The sequence below is a fragment of the Emys orbicularis genome, chromosome 10, assembly GCF_028017835.1.
Source record: "Emys orbicularis isolate rEmyOrb1 chromosome 10, rEmyOrb1.hap1, whole genome shotgun sequence".
Taxonomy (NCBI): domain Eukaryota; kingdom Metazoa; phylum Chordata; order Testudines; family Emydidae; genus Emys; species Emys orbicularis.
Window position 1 is genome coordinate 15,996,212 of NC_088692.1, and position 25,273 is coordinate 16,021,484.

The following is a 25,273-nucleotide window of genomic DNA, read 5'->3' on the forward strand; positions in this document are numbered from 1 at the left end:
AAAAAATAACAGGAGTACTTGTGGCACCTTAGAGACTAACAAATTTATTAGAGCATAAGCTTTCGTGGGCTACAACCCACTTCTTCGGATGCATATCTGCACTGGGTCTTAATCTTGCCTGTTAGAGCTCTTTTACTTTGTGTATATGACTATAGCAGTGGTTCTTAAACTCTTGAACAGGTGACCCCTTTCACATAGCAAGCCTCTAAGTACAACCCCCACCTCCAATAAAGTAAAAACAGTTTCTTATATATTTTACCCTGTTATAAATGCTGGAAGCAAAGCAGGGTTTGGGGTGGAGGCTGACAGCTCATGACCCCCAGTTTGAGAGCCCCTGGAAGATAGTGTGATGATTGTGGAAGACATGAATTCAAGTCCCTGCTTCTCCCACATTGGCTAGGGCAGTAGGTGGTGGTGGCAGTAGCTACCGGTGTGGTGCTCTGCTCTTGTTTGATAAGTCATCTGTGTGCGTGTTCCCTCTGTGTGCTGCCCCAGTTCTGTGCAGATAGCTGACAGCAGACCCCCAAAGACCACTCTAGTAAGGTATGAAGGAACCCAAGCCAGGTTTATTAAATGAAGCACAGTAATAGTTTCCTGTAGACTCTACAAGACATACTATGAATTTATGCCCCCAGCAATGGACCAGCTCAGTCAGTGGCAGGACTTTCCACTGCCCCCTAGGCCAGACAAAGATGTGCACGCCAGGACCTACTTTTATACAATTACAGGACAGATTACTCATCACTACTGATGTACTGCAGTACAGCCCCTTGACTTATTGGGGGCTCTTTGATCATGTTGGTTCAAACAAATCTATCCCTCATGTTGTCCTTTTGACCCGGTCTTTACTATGCACCTGCCTGTTCTTTGTTAGCTCTGTGGAGTGTTCTGATGCTATCTTGGCACAAGTCCCTCTTATTAGCACTAATGCATGGATGCACCTGCTTCTAGCAGCCCTCTTCTTGCCAACTTCTGTGAGTGGGGCCTGCCTCTGGCTCACAGCCCAGGTTTTGCTTAGCAATGCCTGGAAGTACTTTGGTTCAGGCTTCAGGCCTTTGATACTAGAGTTTGTTTCAGGGCCTCATCTTACTACAGGTGTTATCTCCCTGATCTTTATAAAACCTCAAACAGTTGTGGATTTGTCCCAGTGCCCAACAGGAAAACCTCTAGCCTTGCTGCTGTAATGTGCACAGGGACAGTTAATAGGAATTCTTACAAGCAGGGATTAAACTTCACACTAGAGGGGAAAAAATCAAAGGAAGTGTCTTGACTTTGTTTTGGTACTACTGTACCAAATCTGATGGCGATACTCACGACAGGTCTAAAGGACAAGTTAGTGTGCCCTCCACTGGTAGTGCACTGATACTTCAAACAGCAATAGGTCAAAGTGCTCTAGACATGATGTGAGGGGTTTGTCTTAGCAGTGTAAATCACTACACTAAGTACTTAAAGTGTTGCTGTGGCACAAGATCCACAACCTGCATTGCTTTTTAATATACAAATCATAAGTTTCCTGTCCTGTGTTACACATATACTTGCATGATTACACTGAGACAAATTGAGATTTTATTTTGTTCCTGCTTGAAGGGGCACAGCAGGACTACCAAAACAAACTTACACTACCCCAATACACAAATTCTGACTACTTTTTTTTTTTTTAAAGGTACAATAAGGGACTGTCTGACAAGCAACATATGCTTTTTACAAAAGGATCACTTGCTCAGTACAAAGCAACCAAGTTTAATCACACATTCACCATACAATCAATTTAAATGGTGGAGTTGCAAAATTGGTACTTGCAAAGCTTTCTTAACTAGACAGTCCAACTAAATCAAATGTATGGAAGGTAAGAGTCAGAGGGTCATTAGTCTCAGGCTGGATCTAGTGTAGAAAGGGTACAATGGTTCTCTGTCATTCCCTTAAGAACTTATTTTGGGAGTTATTCCTACATTCTAGAATTTAAAATGAGTCCTTTAGGGTTAAAAACAAACAGATACAAAAATATTGCACATGTATCCAAGCAGCATTTTGAAAGACAAGAGATCCAATATTAGAAAATTGGCATGAAATAAATGAGACCTTCTGAAAATACCTCCATGGTAACTAGTGCAATCAAGACTGGCTGTTTAAAAACAAAATAGAAAACTTTATTTTTTTAAACCCTCTCTCTCTCTCTTTGCACTAGATTTGCAACTGCACCATCATTTACTACCCAATTTCCTTTAATGAAACTTCCTACTGGCAGTGTCCATTTCTAATAAATATTAATACTGTGCTTTTACATAAGCACCTTTCATCCAAGAATCTCAATGCTTTGCAAAGATAGGTTCACATCTGTAAAATGAGGGTATTACTTGAGACACAATGGAAGTTAAGTGGCATGCTCAAGATAACATAGCAAGTCTGTGGCAGAGCTAGAATTAGAATTTAGGTGTCATGGTTCCTCTGCTCTAGCTCAATTATCTCCCTATGAATTGAGTTCTCAGTTTATCCAAATCCTTTGAGCTGTAAAATAAAAGATACAGTAATTTACATGTAACTGGCTAAGACTCATCTTTCTGTTCCATTTCCAGAAAGGTTAGATCTGCTTCTGTCAAAATCCTGAATACATTCATTTTAACTATCTTATTACAGTTAACCAGTAATGTTTACTTTTGCAGAACCTCTGCAGAGTAAAATGCATTTTGAATTATGACCATCACCAAGACAACCCCTCCACAGTTTCTATTTTAGGCATGTTAAAAAAATAAACAAAAAACCCCACGCCACCACTTAAGTCTGAGGTTAAAGGCTCCTGAATACTTGAAGCCTAAAGAAGAAAAAAAATAGGGCTGTTCTCTGAGAGTTATAGTCATACTGTGTTGGTGTGAAAGTCTCCTTCTATTTGACAGGTAATACAAGATGCTTTTTCCTCAGTCAAGTTGTTCAGGGCTTTGAGCACAACATCTGGCATGTGATCCGTTATCATCTTGGGACTTATTAAAATATTGCTAAAGGCTGTTTCTTTTGACCATCTTGCAGTATATTTAACATCAGAAGAACACCACCTAAAAAGAAATATTTCAATAAAGCTTTTTAGACATTTAGAATATCACATGAATTTTGGTCTGTGTCCACTAGACAGTGCAAATCCACATGTTGGCCTTAGAAAGCATATTGGTCATATATTTAAAACCTTTGCAGATTATTAAAGGATATAAACAAATCTTTACTCAGCTACTACTAAATGTTTTATATAATTAGAAGAAAAAGTGGGCTTTTCAAAAAACCCTCCGTATTGGCCTACTGTGCTCCAATTTATATCAATGGTAAAACAACGTCAGTGAGATCAGAAGTGAGCTAATTTGAGAACTAATCCTATTCCCCACATTCTTCTTACAATAGAACAGGATCTGTAACTCAGGGTAACATTTGTGCAGATGGAGTCTGTCGGTTAGTTTATTTACATAAACAAATGGAATTTCTCAACTAATGATGAACACATTGGTTAGTGACATCAATGAGCAGCTAATAATTTTTTCCATATTTCCATCAATATAAAACTAAACCAATATTTGCCCTTTTCTACATCAGAAACTTCTAATGAAACCCTTTTTTCCTAGTCTTTAAAATGGTTATTATTTATTTTTTATTAGCAATATCTCAAAATCACATTTGGGGCTAGATGGACTGGACAAAGTAGTGGTGTGTTATTTACTGACTACCATTATGTTGAGGGTGCTTTTATTACATATCCAATATTAGATTAAATATTATAATACAGCTAATTACTGTGTGTCAGGCTGAACTGAGGAGGAAGGCTGGGGAGTTTATTAGCCCAGGCTATTGATATTAATTATCTACCCACTCAATTGAGACCATCCTCAGGTTATTGCCAAACAGTACTGATTTTTAAAGCTAAAAATATTAAAAAACGAATGTGAAAGAAGAAACCAGAACGCTAAAAGAAAGAGGGCTGGCAAACGGCTGAAAGGAAAGTGTTTTAAAAGAATTTGGCCTGTCCTCCCTTCATTTCCCTCCTCCCTTCTCTTCTGGTCAACAAGGAGGCTCTTTCTCCTCTAAATCATCCATCTTTTTGTGTCTGTTTCAAAATGGAACTAGGAGGGGTGGACAGAGGCAGGAGCCTTGCTGGCCCATAGAGTGGGAAGTGAGGAAGGAGGGAAGAGATTTGCCTTTTTTTAAAACTCTTAAAAAATGCTTCTTTTTTTGGTAGTTTCATAACCCCCATTTTCTTTGCTATTTGAGCATCTGTCTCCTTCCTGCTTCAACTCAAAGGGAGGGAGAAGCTGAGGCAGCAAGGTTCTTGCTGGACCAGTTTGAGAATTCCAAGTACAGGAGCCAGAAGCAGAGAGATTTGCATGCTCAGGCTACAGTTATTAAGGCAAATATGTAATAGAAATGGTAGTACTACATCATTAACACAACTGCACCATGGCTGGGACAAGCCCATTTCAGTATAAATGGGTGATATTACATCAACTTTGACAATAACTAGGTACTAACTCCACAAACAATGGTAATGTCACGGTAGTGTGTAACAAAGCAATTAGCATCACCATTACAGCACCTAAATACTTTGTGATGCCTTATATAGTGCTGAACAGTAGGTGGCCTGCGCCAAACACATAACAAGTACCTGTCCTGGCTAGTTTACTGTTTAAAGGTGTAAGTGAGTAGAACAGATTCAACACAGAATGGATTTTGGTCATTACAGTTGCAATGTCACAAGACAGTATTCAGTGGAGGGGACAAAGAATGAGGAGGTTGTTCCCAGTTTTGGGGGTAAGCGTGAAATGAAGCACTGACTCAGAAGTAGGTTAAAGAAACAGGGAACACCAGAGAAGATTGGATACAATATATAAAGAGCATGAATAGATGTAGGAGAAGATGAGAGCAGAGAGACCAGAGCTCTTGCCTCTGCTCCTAAGGTGAAGAAGAGAAGCTTCAATTTAATAATTCAGTGAAGCATAATGCTGATCATTTACCTTCTTGAGCTGGTTTCTTCTACAATATGGATGATTTTTCCTGGGAGATAAAGATGAGGATACTGAGGTGGAGCATTTAAAGGAGATTCATCCTCAATGGCATTGTAAGAAGGTGACCGATGCATCATTAAACTCTCTTCAGCTAGAAGAGGCTGGGTTAGGGCATCTTGACTTCTACCATCTAACTCAGTTGGGAAGTTATCTGGATCTCCTCCAAACACTTCATACCAACACCCATACAGCAGGATCTGGTACTGAGTTCAGAGAGAAAGAAGCAGAATATGAAATTTTGATGTTTATTTTCAAAGTAGTATTTAATTTTAAAAACACACACAAAATGCAAGATCTCTATACCCAAGTTTCTCCAAATTAAAGTAGAGACACTTTTTTGTGGACTGAGCTGATATCAATTAATTAAGAAGGGTCAATTCAGAGGGAAATGTCTGCAACTCTGACAATTCCTCCCCCTCCCTCCCCCAGTTCTCCTATCCAGCTTAAATCCCCACATTCACAATCTCTAGCTGCCTATCAGCTTCTTTAAGTTTAACTCTCCACAGAAGGCTTCCATAGGGTCGCTAATCGTGGAAGTACACACAAATCTTGTGGAAAAACCCGTGGAGGATCTAGGGTTTAACTCTAGGCATCAATGGATGGCAGTTTTTAACCCACTCCTTCTCACACCACAAGGAAGTCATCTTCCTGACAATTTATTGTTCCAGTCCTCCAGGAGGACCACCCTAAAGCCTCATCCAGCATGCGATCCTTCTCCAATGACTACTGCTCTGAGAATGCAAGCATAGCTATTTTTGGAACTTCACCTGTGTTTCCTCAATGAACAGTAAGGGCTGATGGTACAGCCAGACAAAGCCTTCCCTGGTGATGGGGAGAAGGAGTCCCTTCTACAAAATTCCCACCCCCTTTTGGTCCCAGAAGACAGGACCAAACTTAGCCTACTGAGCCATACTGGAGTCCTCGGTCATTGATCTATCAATCCCGCCTTAATCAGCTGCAGGGATCATTGCTGAGCAACACCAGGGGCACATTGTCCCACTACAGACACTTTGCACAGCCTCTGCATACTTCTAGTTCCTTCTAGCCAACACAGCAACAAATTGGGATGGTAAATAAACAATGCTGCCCTGCAGGAGATCCACCACTAGGCCTCCCAAAACACATGTGAACTTGACTGCAGCCTATAGCGTTTAACCTCACTAATACTAAAACCAAAAACTAGGCAATAAAAATTTGAGATTTTTGCCTTAAAAAAAGGCTCTGAAAATAAAGATGTTTTAAACAAATCCCCTATTTTTGTAAGTAATAACAGTTTTAGTAAATTATTAAAAAAATCTTATTGATTTGTCACCATTTATGCTATTTGGTTTATATTTTGCATTTCCCTTGAGCAGCAAACTAGTCTGAATTACATACCCTATTTCAGCTCTCAGGTCTTATGCACAACCACAAGAGTTTCCAAAACAGCAGGGAAAGGTTTAAATAAGATGACACCATATACCTATGTTGTCACTAAATTAAAAATTAACAAACATTTCTATTCAATTAGTGCTTTGGAACCCCCTTCTTAAACAGAAAACAAGCCATCACCACACTAAAAGTTATATCAAAACTACTTGACAATTCCCTTTGCTTTTATTGTTCATGGTGTGTTTTGTTACCTTCGGCCTGTTACAATTAGCAACTATTCTCACTAGCCTTCTCTTCAGGTCTTCCATGTTGGGCATACTTAACCTGTTTAACATACAAAAAGTGAAAAAAGCTTCTTAGGCCAAATGCTGGAGAATAACCATCTCTGAATAAAATGTAATGGTCCATCTCAAGTCACATCCTTACCTTGCAACAAGGTCCTTTCCAACAATGACTGACACAATGAAGCATTTAGAGTAGTCTGCAAGTGATTTGCTAAAAAAAAATAATATATATGTATATATATATTTTAGTTTTGCTATGACCTATGTTATTTGTATAATATAATAATGTGGTGCAATAAAAACATTCAGTTATTTTACTGCACTTTTTTCTGAAACTAGCCTTTTAAGACTAATTCAAGAGCAGGTTATACTGAACTCCCTTACACATGCTAAATAATAGGGATGGACTAGATGACTTCTCATGGTCCCTTACAATCCTAAATTTCTATGATTCTATGTACAGGCCAAGATTAGTTAAGGATTTTGATTTGAAGCATTTACTTTCAGTATTAACAGTGTATTCGTTAACAGAATTAATAAAGTATTTCATTCTTTAATGGCTACACAGGAACAATGTCAGATGGGACAATTACAACTTTGCTGGAAAACTTTATTTTATAAATAAGCTATGAACAAGTTTCAGTCATCATCTACAAAGGCAAACCCCACAGTCAGAACAAGATAAGCCTGTTCAAATTTCTTTAATATTAAGGCTGTCGATTAATTGCAGTTAACTCATGCGATTAACTCAAAAATATTAACCATGTTTAATTACAGTTTTAATCACACTGTTAAACAATAGAATACCAATTGAAATTTATTAAATATTGTGGATGTTAGAGAGAGAGAGAGAGAGAGAGAGAGAGTGTGTGTGTGTATTTGGTGTTGTAATTGAAATCAAAGTCTATATTATTCTTGATTATCTTTTACAGTGTAAATATTTGTAAACAAAAGAAATGGTATTTTTCAATTCTCCTCATACAAGTACTGTAGTGCAATCTCTGTGTTGTGAAAGCACAACTTACAAATGTAGATTTTTTATGTTACATAGCTGCACTCAAAAACAAAACAATGTAAAACTTCAGAGCCTACAAGTCCATTCAGTCTTACATTTACAGGAGATAATGCTGCCCTCTTCTCATTTACAGTGTCAACAGAAAGTGAGAACAGGCATTTGCATGGCACTTTTGTAGCCAGCATTGCAAGGTATTTACGTGCCAGATATGCTAAACATTCGTATGCCCCTTCATGCTTCAGCCACCATTCCAGAGGACACGCTTCCATGCTGATGACATTAAAAAAAAAAAAAAAAGAGTTAATAAAATTTGTGACTGAACTCTCTGGGGGAGAATTATATGTCCCCTGCTCTGTTTTACCTGCATTCTGCCATATATTTCATGTTATAGCAGTCTCAGATGATAACCCAGCACATGTTGTTCATTTTAAGAACACTTTCACCGCAGATTTGACAAAAAGGCAAAGAAGGTACCAATGTGAGATTTGTAAAGATAGCTATAGCATCAATCCAAGGTTTAAGAATCTGAAGTGCCCTCCAAAATCTGAGAGGGACGAGGCGTGGAGCATGCTTTCAAATGTCTTAAAAGAGCAACATTCAGAAGAGGAAACTACAGAACCCAAACCACCAAAAAAGAAAATCAACCTTCTGCTGGTGGCATCTCACTCAGATAATGAAAATGAACACGTGTCGGTCTGCACTGCTCGATAACCATCCAAAGCAGAACCCGTCATCAGCATGGACACATCCTCTGGAATGGTAGTTGAAGCATGAAGGGACATATGAATCTTTAGCGCATCTGGCACGTAAATATCTTGCGATGCCAGCTACAACAGTGCCATGAGAACGCCTGTCCTCATTTTCAGGTGACATTGTAAACAAGAAGCGGGCAGCATTATCTCCTGTAAATATAAACAAACTTGTTTGTCTGAGCGAATGGCTGAACAAGAAGTAAGATTGAGTGGACTTGCAGGCTCTAAAGTTTTACACAGTTTTGTTTTTGAATGCAGTTATGTAACAAACAAAAAAAATCTACTTTTGTAAGTTGCACTTTCATGATAAGGAGATTGCACTACAGTACTTGTATAAGGTGAACTGAAAAATACTATTTCTTTTGTTTTTTTACAATGCTAGTACTTGTAATCAAAAATAAATATAAAGTGAGCACTATACTTTGTATTCTGTGTTGTAATTGAAATCAATATATTTGAAAAATGTAGAAAACATCCACAAATATTTAAATAAATGGAATTCTATTATTGTTTAATCGCGCAATTAATTTTTTTAAATTGCGTGATTAATTGTGATTTTTTTAAATTGCTTGACAGCCCTATTTAATATATTAAACTTAAAACCACTACAGCTTCTTCTGTCAAAATATGAGCCAAATCCATCTCTGAAACAACTCCATTCAGTCATACCTGGGATGAATTTGTGTAAGTATCTTAATGATTTCTGTATCTTGCACTTAAAACCAAGTGTTGTATTTACCTTAACAATCCTCCTGGAGGAGAAAAGGCATAACACCTTAATGTTGGGAAGGAGTTTCTGAGCATGATGGCCAATATGGAAGCTGTTCCACCACCTAAACTGTGACCAACTATAACTAGTTTATATTCCTAAAGACAAAAACAGAAGAGTTATATGGTGAGGTTAAAAGAGAGACAGCTTGCTCCACTTTGGTTTCCAATGTAACTAAAGTGTTTTGTCAAACACTGCTGGCAAAATTGAATAATTTGGAAGTCAGGACTTACAGGAGCAATGGTGAAAGCCTGGTTTAAAATGCCATCATTTATTAGCCTTCTGTAGATGTAATTTGCTGCTTGAGTTATCCCCTAGAAGACAGTATTTTAAGTTAAGAGAAAAAAGTAGTGTCCAGTTGGAAATGCAATACACATATCCCTTTAAATGCAGTGTTCAAAGTACTGACTGCAAAAATGTGTGATAACCTAGTTAACAGTTTCAATGCTCTACTGACATATGTATTGCCCAAGAGTGGCACCTGAATGAGTGTACTGCACATTTACATTTTTTCTTTTTCTTTTTTTTTAATTTAAAGGGACATAGGAGGCAAGCAAAACACCAGGACTACAACTTAAAAACTCTGCCTCCTGCATTGCAGAGAAGAACACTGCCAACAAGCCACCCAGACAGCTGGTCTACTCTGTCTCACAAAAAACCCAGCTAATTCAATTTAACTGAAGAAATTTAGGGTTGTTAATTTGATTTTTTTTCATTGAATAAATCACTTCAAATGGTTAAAGATGACACATGCCTTATGTACAAAACCATTTTCCAGAACGTCTTCGAGCGTCAGGTCTTCACACTCTGCTGACAGATCAGTGAGGAGATCCTGCAAGTAAATAACAAGACAGACCTCTTTTGCTACAGACATCTATTATGGGATGTTTCACAGCCCTTGACACTGTCTTTACTACAGTAATATCCTCAAGCAAACTTTGAGTCTGCAAGTAATTGCACATAGAAAAGAGAAGTATGAATGTCTCTTACTTACACACATCTAGAAACCCATCACAAAGTGCCATTTACAGCTACTGTATATACAAACAATACTCTGATTCAAGCTACTATGCAAAAGCTGGAATGTACACTGTACATACACCTCACACCATATTGACACAAAATTACCTTTGCCTTTCTCTCACTTGCCCCTTAAAATGGCATATAGGCTCTCAGGCATCCAAGAACAGACAGGCTTACCACTTAAGAAGATTATCTACTTCCCCTATCTCATTGCTGACTCAACTTTTGGGTTATTTTAAAATTCATTGTGTCACTGTAGCACTACGTATTTCGTCTAGCCACTACAGAGAAGTGTACTGTCTCCTCCAAACCATTGGGACATACCCATCTCCAGAGCCAGTGTTACACAACAGAGATGATACCTCAAAAGACAAGGTTCCTCTCACTGCAACCACAATAGCCTCCTTTTTGTGATCCAAAGCAACAAAAAATGGGATCTCGAAAATCTGAAGGATAAAAAATTAGATGTGTTTAATGAAGATACCAAATTTATTGTAGTTTCCTGGAAAGAAATGAACATGACATCATGAAATTCTATTTAGGCATATAAACTTTTCTTACTGAACTCAGGATTTTTAAAATCTATTGAATGTTATCATTAGGATTGCTCTTACTCTTGTACAAGGTTACGCGAGAGCTTTTGCTATGTGTTGTGAAGTCTGTCAGTACTTAAAAAAATGTCAATGTTTGTGTCACTGTTATCTAAACAAGCATCCGTGTATTAGGGTTGGGTTTTTTTTAAATGCTTTTAAAAACATTTTGGGTTAGTTGGGGCTTCCATTTTATAACGGGGGGGGGGGGGGCGAGGAGAGGAAAGCATCCTCTTCCTGGTTTCTAATTGAACTCAAGAAATTACTGAGAATTCTCTTGCTGAATGTTTGTCCAGATTGTTTACCTTGTTATGAAAGCTGATATGAATGAAATCTCTGTACTGTAGCCCTGTTATTTTTAGGATGGATCCAAAGTGAAAGTTAAGATGATCACCGCCAATTATATCAGAATCTGTTGGGCTGTTTCTGCAACTAAGGAAACATGGGAAAGAAAAGTGAACTTGCCAGTTCCAGCTAGTTACATTTCCTTTCAGAAAAAGAACTCAGTTACATTCACAGCAGGGTTTCTATTGGGAGCACACTGGGTGTTTATACTATAAAGACTGGCTAATACATCATTGCTATAAATCTTTTCGCAGAGTAAACAAGGCAATTCCTAAGAAGATAATTTTTTTTAAAACTACATCCAGATAGAAATTATACACTTGAGGAAAAATTTCAGTTACAAAAACAATTCTAAGGAATGAGTTAATTTGACCCCAGCCACAATTTCAGCTATAAAATTATAAATTCATTCAATTTCTCCCAAGTCTTTATTACTGTATGTTGTGACATCTCAGGAGGATAATTAACTTTATGGCAATTAAAGCTGGATGGAATATTCACTCCTAATGTCACAAATAATGGAGGCGACTATTTAAACAGAGAGATACTATATAATTATATATTGCCTTCTTAGTAGTAACTGACAAAGTTTGCAGTGTTATTGTAGCTGTGATGATCACAGAATATTGGAGACAAGGTGGGTTAGATAATAACTTTTACTTGGTCAACTTCAAAGCTGCCAAAGTTTGACATAAGAAAGTTTTTTATTTTGATGCACTTAGTATAATTTCCAAATCTGTCTATTTCTTTTTCTTAATTTTGACACACTTGTGTTACATTATGTTAAATATAATATTAACATACAAAGCTAGTTTATGGTGAGATTTACTTATGTTAGATTTTGATCCTGCACCTGTCTCAGTGCAGATAGCCGCCTGTGCAGAGACCCATTAACTTGGGGGAAGACTGTCTATACAGAGAGAATTTCAGGATCAGAGTCTTTAACAACTGACTCATTCCTTATATAGAAGCAAATGGTTCCACTGTAAGACAAAGAGGTCTAGGAGGGTAATCTTGCCTGATTCCCCTAAATAGAGAAAACAATCAATGTACTTCCATTTATACACACTCTTGTGTAAGCAAAAGCACATAAGGCCTCAATCCATCTTTTTCGGTTTGGTTTGATTCCAACAGCCCATGACCCCATTTTGAGGAATGTCCATTCAACTCAATCAAATGCCTTTTCAGATACTAACATTGATCTGTCTGAATGAAGACCAGTAACTCTTTACACTGTTTGCAATCTTTTGTTTCTTTGTTTTCTTGTGACTATTGGGTCACACTCTTTGTAGCTTGCATAGGCTGAGCTCACTGAAAGCACCAGGGGCTCCTTGCATCCCTCCACTCCATCCCACAAGGCCCTGTGTGCTACCCTCCTGTCCCTCTTTATTTCAGGTACTCCCTGAAATTTTCCCATATTCCCCGCATGCCAGCAGCTGTGTGCACCCCCATTCCTGCCATACCCTCCATACTAGGAGCTCTGTGTGCACCCTTTTCCCTCCATGCACCCCATCTTCCCAGTGCTGGAGCTCTGTGTGCCCTCCTCTACCCACACCAGGATACCCCAATCTCTGCCTCACTAGGTTCTGTCTCCCCCCTATTCTCCATGCTAGTGGTCTTGGGTGCTCCCCACTCCACTCATACCAAGGTCCCTCTATTTTCACTCCACACCAGGGGCTCTGTGTGCCCTCCCCCCATTCTGTCTCCCAGGCCAGGGGCTGTGTGCACACTCCCATTCTCCCATGCCCCAATTCCCCCCAAACCAGTATTTTTTTGGGAGATAAGTCATTCAAGGTGCAAACATGTTAAACTTTATTAGGACAGGCAGAAATGAGACAGAGGTAGTTTTCTGCTGGAAGGCATTAATGGGTGCCATTAACCAACTGTTTGATTTTATAGACAAATATAGAGGGGCTTAAAGCTGTTGCTCTATGTGTCTCCCATTCCCCCTTTCAGTTGTCCAATTCTATCCAAAATCAATAGGGTTCTGGTCACTGATGCCCATGAACATTCTCTGAACATTTGTAATTAATCAGGTGCAGTGTTCAAAAACTTCTTGTGTAATAGCCAAACACAGAAATGCCATCAAGTTCAGTGTATGGCTTTGTAAGTTTGGCCAAAGAAAACAGCTTGCCTACCCTTCCAAAATCAGAAGTAGTATTTTGAAGGCTGGTTTCCTTTTACTCAATTTGCGAAAGACAACTCTAGCAATCAAGCTCATGTATACTTATTGATAGAAATTGACGAAATAAGAGAACTGCTATTTAAGTGATTTGTACTGATATGAAAAAACAAATAATTAAAAAAGAAACTATGCACTTTTAAGATCTTATACCAACCTACCAGTCACCACTAAGCTTACAGAGTGCAGTAAATGGGTTAGTGTATATGTAGTAAGGCCATCCATAAGCAGCTGCAGCAAACTGCATGTAGTGAGCAGCATTTTCTAATTCAGTATCCAAATCATCAGTCTGGAGGGGTAAAGAAACAAAAACAAAAAACAAACAGTTCAACATGTAAGGCAAGCCCAGGAAAAAGAATGCAGATGCACACCATGCTACTGTAACACTAAGGGCCTAGATCTCCCCACAGACCCAAATAGTCATGGCAATGACGTATATTCTTTTACCTTTTCACTGTAAGCCCCAGGTAAGTGAAACAGAACAACTGAGAGGAAGGAGTTCACACTTAGGCATATTCAATTTTCTTATTTAGAAAAAGTTTAGGGTTTATTTGTTAATAATAAAGTCTTGAAAATGGAGTCTTGAAAAATTCTAATTATTATTTAAAGTAATTGTTCAGTAACAGTACCAAGTTTATATGTTTCTATACTTTATTATGCACTGATAAACATGGAACTGAAAATTAAAAGTTCATTCTAAGGGGTGTAGGTGGAGGGAAAGCTACAGATTATGTAACAGATAATTCTCACAAGAGCTTTTTTTCCTTTGCACAGAACCCACCATCAGCTGAATTCAAAAGGAACTATCTAGTAAGTGGCGCGCACTTAAACTGTTTCAACTGAAGTGGAATAATCTACTTTGGTTAAAACGGTGCATTAGGTGAGAAATTAAAGATTACAAAAGGTACAAAATAATTTACAAGAGATTTTTCCCATTTTAAGCCATTTAAGAGACGGGTGGAAGATCCCAAAATGAAGTGTCACTCCTGATCAGCAAGCATTACTGTTTACTGTTTCTCATCCTGTCTGGATGTTGGTTACTTAGTTATAATTTGAAAGACAAGTACAGTATACTGACGCTCCCCGGGTTACGCAAACCCGACTTATGCAAATCCGCACTTATGGAAAAAGTTCCGTAAGCTTTTTTTTTTTTTTGGGCGCATAATGGTCGGGTATACGTTCCCGACTTACGCAAAATTTGACTTGCGCAAGGCGTTCCGGAACGGAACGCTTGCGTAAGTCGGGGAGCATCTGTACTGCAAGACCAACATTTTCAGCTTTATGCTCATAGAACTGGAACGTCATCTTATTTGTTTCTGTGCATATTCTTCTTGGTGATCCAAAAAAACCTGTAATTTTCACACATATACCTACTTCCCATTTCAAAATTTCATATTTATCAATATAAATTAAAACATAATTGTGGGGTGGAATTTTTGGAAGTGCCTAAGGAACACAACTCCCATTGTTTTTCAATGGGACTTGTTCTCCTAAATCACTTGGATGCTTTTGAAAATCCCACCCTTATAGCCCAGTTTTGTAATACACTTGGTAAGATGGTGGGAGGTTTTTAGTTTATAATCATTTTCCAGTCATTTTTACTTTCAGGTTCTCCATGTATTAGTACAATACAGCAATGTTTTGATTGCAAACTTCATAAGAGGATTTTTATTGGATTACAAAATTTCCTATTTGAACTTAAAATACTGGAAACTATGAGCCTTAGATTTTGTCAAAGCTAATTTTTACAAAACTTGCATTTTAGTTCAGTTTGACAAGACACTGTCCCTTAAACAGGCTGTATCACAAAGCTGTTTTTTGGTAGCATATCTTACCACATGGGATAGGTGGGAATGACACAGGACTTCTTCAGGCTCTTTTGGACAGTTTTCCACTTTATCTTGCTCTTGATGGAGCAGAGTGAAGCCTGCTGCTATGTCACTAGGCACCAGATCAGTGTCCTGCCAAAGAAAATGGAAAAAATTCTTTAAAAATAAACCCACATCATCACAGGCAATCCACTGAAAAATGTAAAGTGATTTTCTTTTGCAGTTCTATAGTAAATACATTTACATCAGAAAGCAAGGGTGTGCTTGTGAAACATTCACATCCCCATCCAATGCACTCAATGTTGCAACTTTAAAAACTTTCTGCAAATAAAAGCCACATACATAAATTCCAATGTAAAAAAGAAAGTTAAAAGCATCTTCTTTAAAAGGCCTGTGGAGCCCTAAAGCAAAACATGATCTGAACATGACTAATAATTGTCACAAGCAACTTAGGAAAAAAAAAACCCGCGTACCTCCCTCTACAGCTACTATGCAAGTTTGAAGGAGTGCTCATGCTGTTATTTGTGATATGTGACTAGCAAATGGCAACCTATGGCAAGGCACATAGCATTTGCTTACAGATCTTTAACAATACTGTAAATACAACCCTGTCATTTAGAGCTCGATCCTGCAAAGTGATGAGCACTACAGTCACAAATGAAGTTGATAAGAAGTGAGGACATTCAGCCCCTCACAGGATTGGGTTCTTAGGGTGCCATGAAGATTATTCCATCGGTAAAGAAACCACATTAGAAGGCCAGGGAGTATGGTAATTGAGCTTTTCATCACAAGATTTTTTGTTCAAATTGACTCTAGGTCAACAGTGATCATTGGAAGGCTCTTAGCAACTTATGTGAAATGAGACTGGCAAAATAAACAAGCTATATCATGAGTAATAATTAGAAATATTGGCAGAAGGATTCCCCTTCTATTAGCCATGAGAACTGGGATTTTTAAGTTTGACGGCAATGGGAAGACTCAGCAAAATCAGGACGTGGGCACTTCCTTTTCTACCATGCATAAGTGAAGGGGGGTTTACAAAGGAAAGGTCCAGGTACAGAGGTGGGGAGGTTTTAATTCAGCTGCACAGGATGACTATTCCCCTTATCAAGGCTCCCTCTATCATCCTACAACCCACTGACTTGGAGGCAATTATAGAGCAGCATGCACAGACATCATTTTAATGAGTAAGAACCTCTCCCACCAACCTTGAGTATGAAAAGAGATCCTAAGGTCACTGCTGAACTCTACTCTCTCACACGGCTGCATAGCGTGCTGGCAGTTAAGTCCAAGCTCAATCAATACTACGCAGACCTTAACTTGTGATGAGCTTTCTACAGAGTAGCTTTCTTGTATGGGCCAGTTTGGTATAGTTCAGGATGGGAGAACTGCCTTAACACACTGTTAATGCTGACATTACCTCTTCATAAGCTCAATAAATTAATGTAGCTAAATTGTTTGCTGTTTGTACCATTCCCTACTATGGGCAAGGGGAAAAATGGTAAACTCTGGATCCTCACATACCAAGGTTAAGAAAAATCAACCTCATTCCCCTGACTAGGGAATTGCCCAAGTTGAAGAGAAAAATAACTTCACTAGCCGAATTACAGCCAATAGCTTTGCTGGGAAATCTAAATTCCCAATATAGACAAGATCCTAAATTCAGTTAATACCACCAGGCATTCTTAGAGGATCATAAGAAAACTCCAGTGGAGTGGGGCTTTTTTTTTTTTTAGTGAAGACAGTGAATATGTTTGTACAAGGAAAAAAGTAATGGTACCAATTTATTTTTTTAAATGCAAGCAAGCATGATATTACAGGAAAGCAAGTTTGTGACCAAAATATTGGTGAAAAAGTGGAGGCAAATTCACTGTTGTGAAGCTATTGCCTATCTGGCTCCTATGTCTGTGAAGTGCCAAGTGTGTTAAAATAAAGTAGTTTGAAAACAGTGGTTACTTGAGCATGTGAGTTTTCCAAGTTTTAAGTTTGTAATTTGTTAGTTTGTGCAATTTTCCCAATCTCTTCCCCCAAGAGGGCAAAGGAACCCATGTTAAAAGGAGGACAGCGTGGTGTAAGTTTTCTGTTTCAGAATAGAGCTGATAGGTATCAAAAGCCTGATTCTCAAGTAAATGGCACTGCTGAACTCTCACTGACCTAAAGGCAAGAGCCACATGTGAAAATGCTGCAGTATTGGGGATTCAGTGTTTAGTCAAATGGAATGCTAAGAACAAATAAACAAATCTTTCCATCTTACTGAGAAGTAGGTGCGGAAAAGCTCTGCAATACTTGTAAAAGCCACTCGGTGATCATCATCTTGCATAATACAACAACACAGTAACCTGATTCTCCTCTCCCAGACTCTGGTTGCGGTCTTCTTGACATTATAAAACAATTGGCCTGATTGACTGCTTTCCAAGTTGCGATTTATATCATCAGCCAGGTACAGTGTCTTTTTCCCCCCAAGTGGATCAAAGACAATTACAACTGCAACGACGGTAAAGATGATGATAACCCAGCTGCAAAACAGAAGGGTGTGGGAGGAAAGGCTTGGTGAACCATGTACTCCTAAAGTACTGTATACAAGAGCATGCAGCTATAGCTCGTCAGCTATAGTTCTTGTCATAGAAAAGAAAATACAGTTTATCTATAAAATACAGTGTGCTGGTGTGCATACCACCAGCACACTCACTTACTGGTACCGATGATGGCTTTGTAATAGGGACACCAATCCACTAGGAACAGGATTGAGACTGCCAACTCATTTCACATAACACACTAAACCTCTACTGCAATCACCACTGATGGATGACTGTTTTGAAATAGCTACCTTAAGTTGGGGAAGACTCCATATGCCATTATCGGTCTCTTAAGGCATCTATCCCTGCTCCTCTGTTTCTCCTCTCCCACCCTCTTCACATCTGTCTGATCGTCCATCTTTGTTTGTCTTTTTGACCCCTTCTCATCTTTACTCTTCATAGCTTTCACTTCATCCCCTGCTTTGTAAGGGAGGATGCCACAACATCTCTCAGGTAATTAGAAAAGCACAATGAAAAAATGAGTTTATTCTAGTCTTTATATAGTCACTCACTATAAAAATCTTTGTTTAAGAAACTCCAGTAATTTAAAACAAATATCCAAGTTTTGAGTGGTCAGAAAAAATCTTCACTGGATATTTAAAATATAAATGCATAATATAAGCTTAGCTTAGTTTTCTGTTAGCATCTTTACCTTGCAATAACTGTCCAAAATACGACATTTACCACAGTCCTTTCACAACGTACATCGGTGTCCGACACCCATATAGCTCCCACAACTGCCCAGACCAATTCTGGGATATAAAGACCTAGCCGAGTATAAATCAATTTAGGAAGAGATTTCCTTGGCCCAGGGTTAGAAATTGTTCCTGAAATTACAGATGGAATTTAAGTAAAAAGTCACTTATGTACATAAAATATCCACACACAAAAAAATCAGTGTTTTTATGTTATGGTGCCCAGTGTGAAATTTAATCAAGTATATAAAAACCCAACAAACTAAGATTTTTAAAGTGAAGTTTCGAAGAAGTGAAACTGTAGACTATAAAGTGTCTCAGAACTGAATGGTGAACATCTTTAGCATTTTTAATGGTTTAAAACTGGAAATATTAAAATCATTTCTGCTTTCTCAGAGGAATTTTTGTATCTGTTGTTGCACACATCTCATTTCCCAGAAGATACATTTCAGCCTCAGCCTGTTCACATAGGACCTGATTCGACTCTCTAGGCCAGTGGTTTCCAAACTTTTTATGCGCAAGATCACTTTTTGAATTTAAGGGCAACCCAGGATCTACTCTGCCCCTTCCCCAAGGCTCCACCCCTTCCCCAAAGCCCCGCCCCACTCACTCAATTGCTGGCTCTCCCCCACCCTCCCTCACTTTCACCAGCCTGGGGTAGGGTGTTGGGGTGTTGGAGGGGGTGCAGGCTCTGGGCTGGGGCCAAGGGGTTCGCAGTGTGGGAGGGGCTGAGCCTGGGGCAGGGGGTTGGGGTGCAGGAGGGGGGGAAGGATGCAAGCTCTGGGAGGGAGTTTGGGTGCAGGAGGGGGCTCTGGGCCGGGGCAGAGTGTTGGGGTGCAGGAGAGGGGTGTGGGGTGCTGGCTCTGGGAGAGAGTCATGTGGTGTTGGCTCTAGGAGAGAGTCATGGGGTGCTGGCTCTAGGAGGGGGTCAGGGCTGGGGGTTGGGGTGCAGGAGGGGGTACAGGATGCTGGCTCTGGGAGGGGGCTCAGGGCTGGGGCAGAGGCTTGGGGTGCTTGAGATCTGGGGTGCAGAGGGGGATCAGGGTGCTGGCTCCGGGAGGGGGCTCAGGACTCAGGGTGCGGCCTCCCACCGGGCAACACTTACCTTGGGTGTCTCCCGGTCGGCGGCACAGTGAGGCTAAGGCAGGCTCCCTGCCTACCCTGGCCCCATGAGGCTCCCGGAAGGGGCCAACCCGCCCCTGCGGCCCCGGGGGAGGGGGGGGCACATGGCTCTGCATGGTGACCCTCTCTGCAAGCACCACCCCCTCAGCTCCCTTTGGACACAGCTTCCCGTTCCTGGCCAATGGGAGTTGTGGGGGTGGTGCTTGCAGGCAGGAGCAGCGCGTGGAGGGAGACCCCTGCCCCCACATCCCCGGGGGCGTGCTGGCTGCTTCCGGGAGTGGCACGGGGCTGGGGCAGACAGGGAGCAAGACTGCCTTAGCAGCAGCCCAGCTGCGCCACCAGAGATCGCGATCGACTAGGAGATTCTCTAGGATCAACCAGTTGATTGCGATCAACCAGTTGGTGACCACTGCTCTAGGCAGTAAGACTTCTGCTATTGACTTCAATTAAGCGGTAGTAAGCCCATAACAAACCCAAAGCTCCACAAAAAGTAAGGCCTGCCTACAGTTCTTTGCTACTCTGGTTGTGAGCTTTGCTGTTTTAGTTCAGAATTCCTTACATTTCTGGCAAGCATTTTTTGCTTCTACATATTATACTGGCATAGAACAAGTATTTCTATTTGGAGTTGCATCTTTAAAGATTTACAGGTTTGTCCAGTCAACTTAATAGAGATCAATCTCAGAGTTTAAATCACTGATCTTTATTCACGGACTTTTCTCAAAGTCACTTTAGCTACAACAAAAACCCAATCACCATACAGCTTATTTTCTCAATAGGTCTGGGCTTACTAATAAGGCAGTTAAATACATGAACACAAGATGATACAAACTCTGTTCAGATGGCTGTGACTGCAATACTCCATCTTTTTGGGCAAAAGAGCAGTCAAACAGTATTCTCCAAGTCCACCCCAAAAATCTCTTTGGAGTTAGCTAATTGTTCTAACCCAGTCCCCTTCCTTGGGAGGGAATCATGTTGTCTGTGATGCATCCACCCTGCATAAGCATGGGACCCAAAATGCACACATTCATGTCACAGTTTGGGGTACTACCACCAATCCACCATCCAGCCTTGTCTCACTACTTTAAGACTAAGATGAAGAGAGTTTGGGTTTTTTGTTTTTTTTTAAATGAAATTGTGTTCTAGCAGAAGGATCTCATCAAAATAGAAAAGTGGCACCTGTCTGATAAAGAGAACCAAAGCTACCCAGGTCTGAAATACTAGAAACCTTATTGTATTTTCTGTGAGTTACAAGTAGTTCATAGAAGGGTGGGGATGAGCTCAATTTATAAATACTTTTTATACTGTGAGATTATCAACTACAGAGATGTTACTGACAAAACTTGTCACCCAACAAGCTAAAAATGGCAATTTACACTCTAATGCAGCAGATATTGTCAAGCAGACGATAGCTTAATTAATAGAACATTTCAGTGCCTCAGATGGTGATGCATGTTACTCAGCCTAACAAACTTCTGTCCACCCACTTGATCCAGGCACGTAATTTAACTAACAATGGATTATTTCACTGTTACTGTTTGAAAGTGCTTGAATTGTTTTTATTGGGGGGAGGAGGGGAAATAATGTAAGAGTATCAATTGACTCCAGATATACAAGAGACTTATTAGATTATCTAGTCCATCTTCCAGTTTCCTTATTGCACATTTACTAGAGTTTTCTTCACTTTAGTTTTAGAGACACTAAGTAACAGGGTTTCCACCATTTCCCTTCAGAAATATTGTTTTTAATTGGGGAATTCTCTGTTAGATTTCCCAGAGATCCAATCTCTGTTTTCCCTTTCTTAATTTATCTGGTGATTCCTAGTTATATGCCCTTAAATTATGCTGAATAATCCTTCTCCCTCCTTGATGTTTATATACATGTATTTATATATAGTTATATCCCCAATCGTCCCCAAACTTGTAGTTTGGGCAAGGTACCTACATTGATTTTTAATCTTTCATCAGATCAATCCCTCCAGATGCCTAAATATTTTAGCTGTTTTTCTATGATCACTCTAGGATGGTCCAATGGTTGGGACACTAGCCTAGGACTTGTGGAGCAGGGACTTGGACCTGGGTCTCCCAACAGACTTTCTGTGTGGCCTCAGGCAAGTCACAGCCTCTCTGTAAAACGGGGATCATACTTTACTGGAGTGTTGTGAGGATAAATACACTAGAGATTGTGAAGTGCTCAAATACTACCCTAATGGGGGCATACAAGTACCTAAGACAGATATTAGGAGGGTCTATCTTTCTGGTAATGAGGCTCCCAGAACAGAACACGATATACAAAGGGACCATTACAGGTACCTCTCTGTCCCATGATAAGGTGTCTGTGCATATGCTCCCATATCATATTAGTTTGCCTCTCTTCCTCAAGCTGAAACTCTTCCTGTTTACATAATTATTGTATTAATAATTTGTGTGGACCACCTTTCTATAGATTTTTCCTTGACAGCCTACTGATACACTTTTGATATGTGGCACTGACTGTGACTATATAAGGCTATGTTTACAAGTACCATTACGGAGCAGATGGATTCTGCATAGCTGCTCCTGGAAGTCTGTCAGAGGTGTTAAAAACAGTGCATCTTTTCAGATTATTTATTAGTGAACTAGTAAATTGCTGGATGTGGAAGTAGCAGCATTGCTGAATCTGATTTGGTTGTGAGAGGATATTTTGGAGTTCCCCTATTTTAAGTTATCTACAGGCTGTGGTAAACTGTTACCTCTATTTGATTATTTAAGGCTAGCAGAGTTTAATTTATTTGTATTAGGTAGTATTAATGCTGAGAAGTGGTTACTATAAATCTTATTACTGTCAGGGCACACAGAATGTTTGTAAAGCTGTTCTATTTTAATGTCAAATCTAAATAAAATATATAAATCCTACTACTATAAATATCAGGTATTGCAGACTAAGTATTTACCTTGCATACTGATATACACAATAGCAGATACAGTGCATATTATGACAGCCAGGAGAATGAGGAGGACAAGCAGGTAGCTGTGCAATAATCCCCCTCCAGTACAGTTAAATTTCCCTTTGTGAATGGAGTACAAAATAAGAATTCCAATCCACCTGCAGAAAAACAGTACCATAAGTTGTCACAGCTAGGAAGAAACATACTTCACCACAAAGCTAATTCAGTCATAAAAAATTATCCATCTTCATTTAAAAATAATTCATAAAAGGGGCGTGTTCCCACAATGAAACTCACAGAATGTAAAGACCCCAGTAGAGTATATTGCAGTAACCACAATAGAGACTACAAGTTCAACAATATCCTCCTTTTTTTATAGCACCTTTCATTCAGATGGATCCCAGAGCACTTCAATGATGGATGAAGTTTATCAGTTTAAGTGATGCAACCACATCTTGAAGTAGTAGCAAATGATTACTGTGTAGTATGGTCTTAATTTAGTACAGCATGCAAAAGTTACATTACATGTCTCATTCTCAATATGAAAACCCGGGTTATCAATACATGATAGGAAAAAACCCTCAATTTCTCTCTCACTTCTATGTAATAAAATGCCAAATGAACCAGACAGTCTCACATCGCATCTAAACAAATATTCCTAACAGCATACCAACTCAGCAGCTTCCCAGGCATGTTATAAAAATCAACAAGATAATCTACAGATACATAATAGCAATTTCCTAAGGAGCCCAAGGACTACTCCAATCAGCATGAAAGTTAACATACATTTAAAATAAAACAATTAAAATAATCCTAACATTCGCATTATCCTTTATAGAGGACTAGAAATCACTTATCAATAGTTAATCAGCTGCTGATCAATTTTGCCTTCAGCCTGCTGTCACCAGGAGGGAATGGCTGCAGGCAGAACACTTGAGTCTGTCTGTATCTATCTGGTGTCTTTTGTCTTATACACTGTAAGCTCTTTGGGGCAGGGAACATCTTTTTGTTCTGTTCATACAACACCTAGCACAATGGCATACTGGGTTCTAATAATAGGGCACTGCAAATGTACAGTGCACCTTCCATGGCAGACCAGATCTCCCAGCTGCATGGTTCTCCTCCCCTTGGAGGGTGGTGGGAAGTGAGGATGGGGTGGCTCTTACCAGATCATTCTGATGAAAAGTTCAAAGGCTCCCGGAAAAACGAAGTCATCACTAGCGATAGCCCAGCGTCTCCCAAATATCACCATTCCAGGCATCTTGGGGACCCTACCGTGCTGTGCCTGCTCCTCCTGCAGGAAGCAAATGCACTGATGACACACACCTCTCCTTGCCCTCACTAAAGCAGGGAGCCTGCCTCCTACCAAAACTAGCCACCATCCCTCAGATTACTTCTCTCTGACCACAAACTACGCATCTACCCCCTTTTCCTGCCCCCCTTTCCAACCCTCAGGCCAACCCCTGCTCCTGAAGGGCCGTCCCCCCCCCCTTCCCTGCCCTCAGGCCAACCCCCCCGAAACACTTCAATGCCCAGCCCCAGCCGGGCTGCCCGCCTTCCGTCCCCGCACTTCCCTGCCACACCCCCAGCCTCCCAAGAAGCGACCCCGCACCAGGAAGACGCTCCCTGCTCTCCTCGGACAGAACGTCACACCAGTCCAAACAGGATTTTGTAAAAACAACACAACGCCATGACGCAACCACGCAGCGTAAGCCCTTAGAATCGCGCAGGGCACACATTCACCCTTTGCCACCGGCGCATGAGTAGAGCTCGCGCGGCTAGACGCTTTCCCATACCGTTTCAGGATGGGACGCATGCGCAGGGCTTCTACGATCCCCGCCCTTCGAGCGGCTAGGCGCATGCGCAAAGGACGCGCGGCTCGGAGTCCTCTCTGCTCCCTCTCCCCCACGCCTGCCTAGCCCCGAGGCGCATGCGCAGAGCTCTCCCGTGCTGACAGGCACTCCCCTGGAAGTGGAGACGCTGAGAGACAGCAGGCTGGGCACCGGGCACTTGGCTGTCCCCCATGATGCTGCCCCCTGGCAGATGTGGCAGCTGGCCCTGTTCTGCCCCTTATGGCACTGTGACAACCATATGATATCACCTCACAGCACCATGCCATCACCCTACATGCCACTACATTGTGAGGTCCTGTGGGTCCCTCCCACACTGACAAGATACAGAGGGGTTCCAAGAATCTCCTGATTCTGATCTGTATGTTCTGGTTCACCAAAAAAAGTTGTGAGCTCTCAACTGAAAGACAGTGACACACTGGTCATCAATATAATTGTGAAATGTATGTATGTGTACTATGTAAGGAGTTATTAATCTGTACTAGAATATTATGGTTTTAAGCATATAAATTAAAAGCAGGTCAGCATAAGGTGACATGTCTTAGGCTGCTTCCGCCAGATAGGAGGTAAGAAATGTGTATTTCTGTCATGCTGTAAATGAAGCATTGTAAGCTATTTACAAACAAAGGATGCCTATTTACAAACAAAGTCAAATGGTAATGAACTGATGTGAACTCAACAGGAAAGGAGCACACAGAAAAAGAAAAAAAGCAATGGGTGTTATCCTGTCTCTGAGTAAAGACAATGAACTTTGGGATTATTTCTAAAAGGCAAAGATAACATCCTGGCATCCTCCACCTCCATTCATGAAAGCAGGGTCTCAGCCAAGCTAGGCTGAAAACGCTAAAGAGGACTTTGGGTGACAAACATCTTTAGACAGGTGGTTAACCTGTTAGTTAAGTTTAATCTCT

At 40.3% G+C, this 25,273-nt stretch overlaps 1 protein-coding gene across 1 annotated transcript; it reads right to left on the reverse strand.

Annotated features, from left to right (window-relative positions):
* Positions 1–1,549: 1,549 nt before the first annotated feature.
* Positions 1,550–23,791, reverse strand: DAGLB (diacylglycerol lipase beta). Its single transcript, XM_065412518.1, has 15 exons — positions 23,679–23,791; positions 22,519–22,670; positions 18,425–18,599; positions 17,451–17,712; positions 15,203–15,328; positions 13,529–13,656; positions 11,146–11,272; positions 10,613–10,696; positions 9,982–10,059; positions 9,461–9,541; positions 9,198–9,325; positions 6,834–6,902; positions 6,659–6,731; positions 4,986–5,239; positions 1,550–3,047 (listed from the first exon to the last, which is right to left on the reverse strand). The coding sequence occupies exons 1-15, from the start codon at positions 23,771–23,773 to the stop codon at positions 2,852–2,854; spliced, it is 2,028 nt and encodes a 675-aa protein (XP_065268590.1). The 5' UTR covers positions 23,774–23,791; the 3' UTR covers positions 1,550–2,851.
* Positions 23,792–25,273: the final 1,482 nt, after the last annotated feature.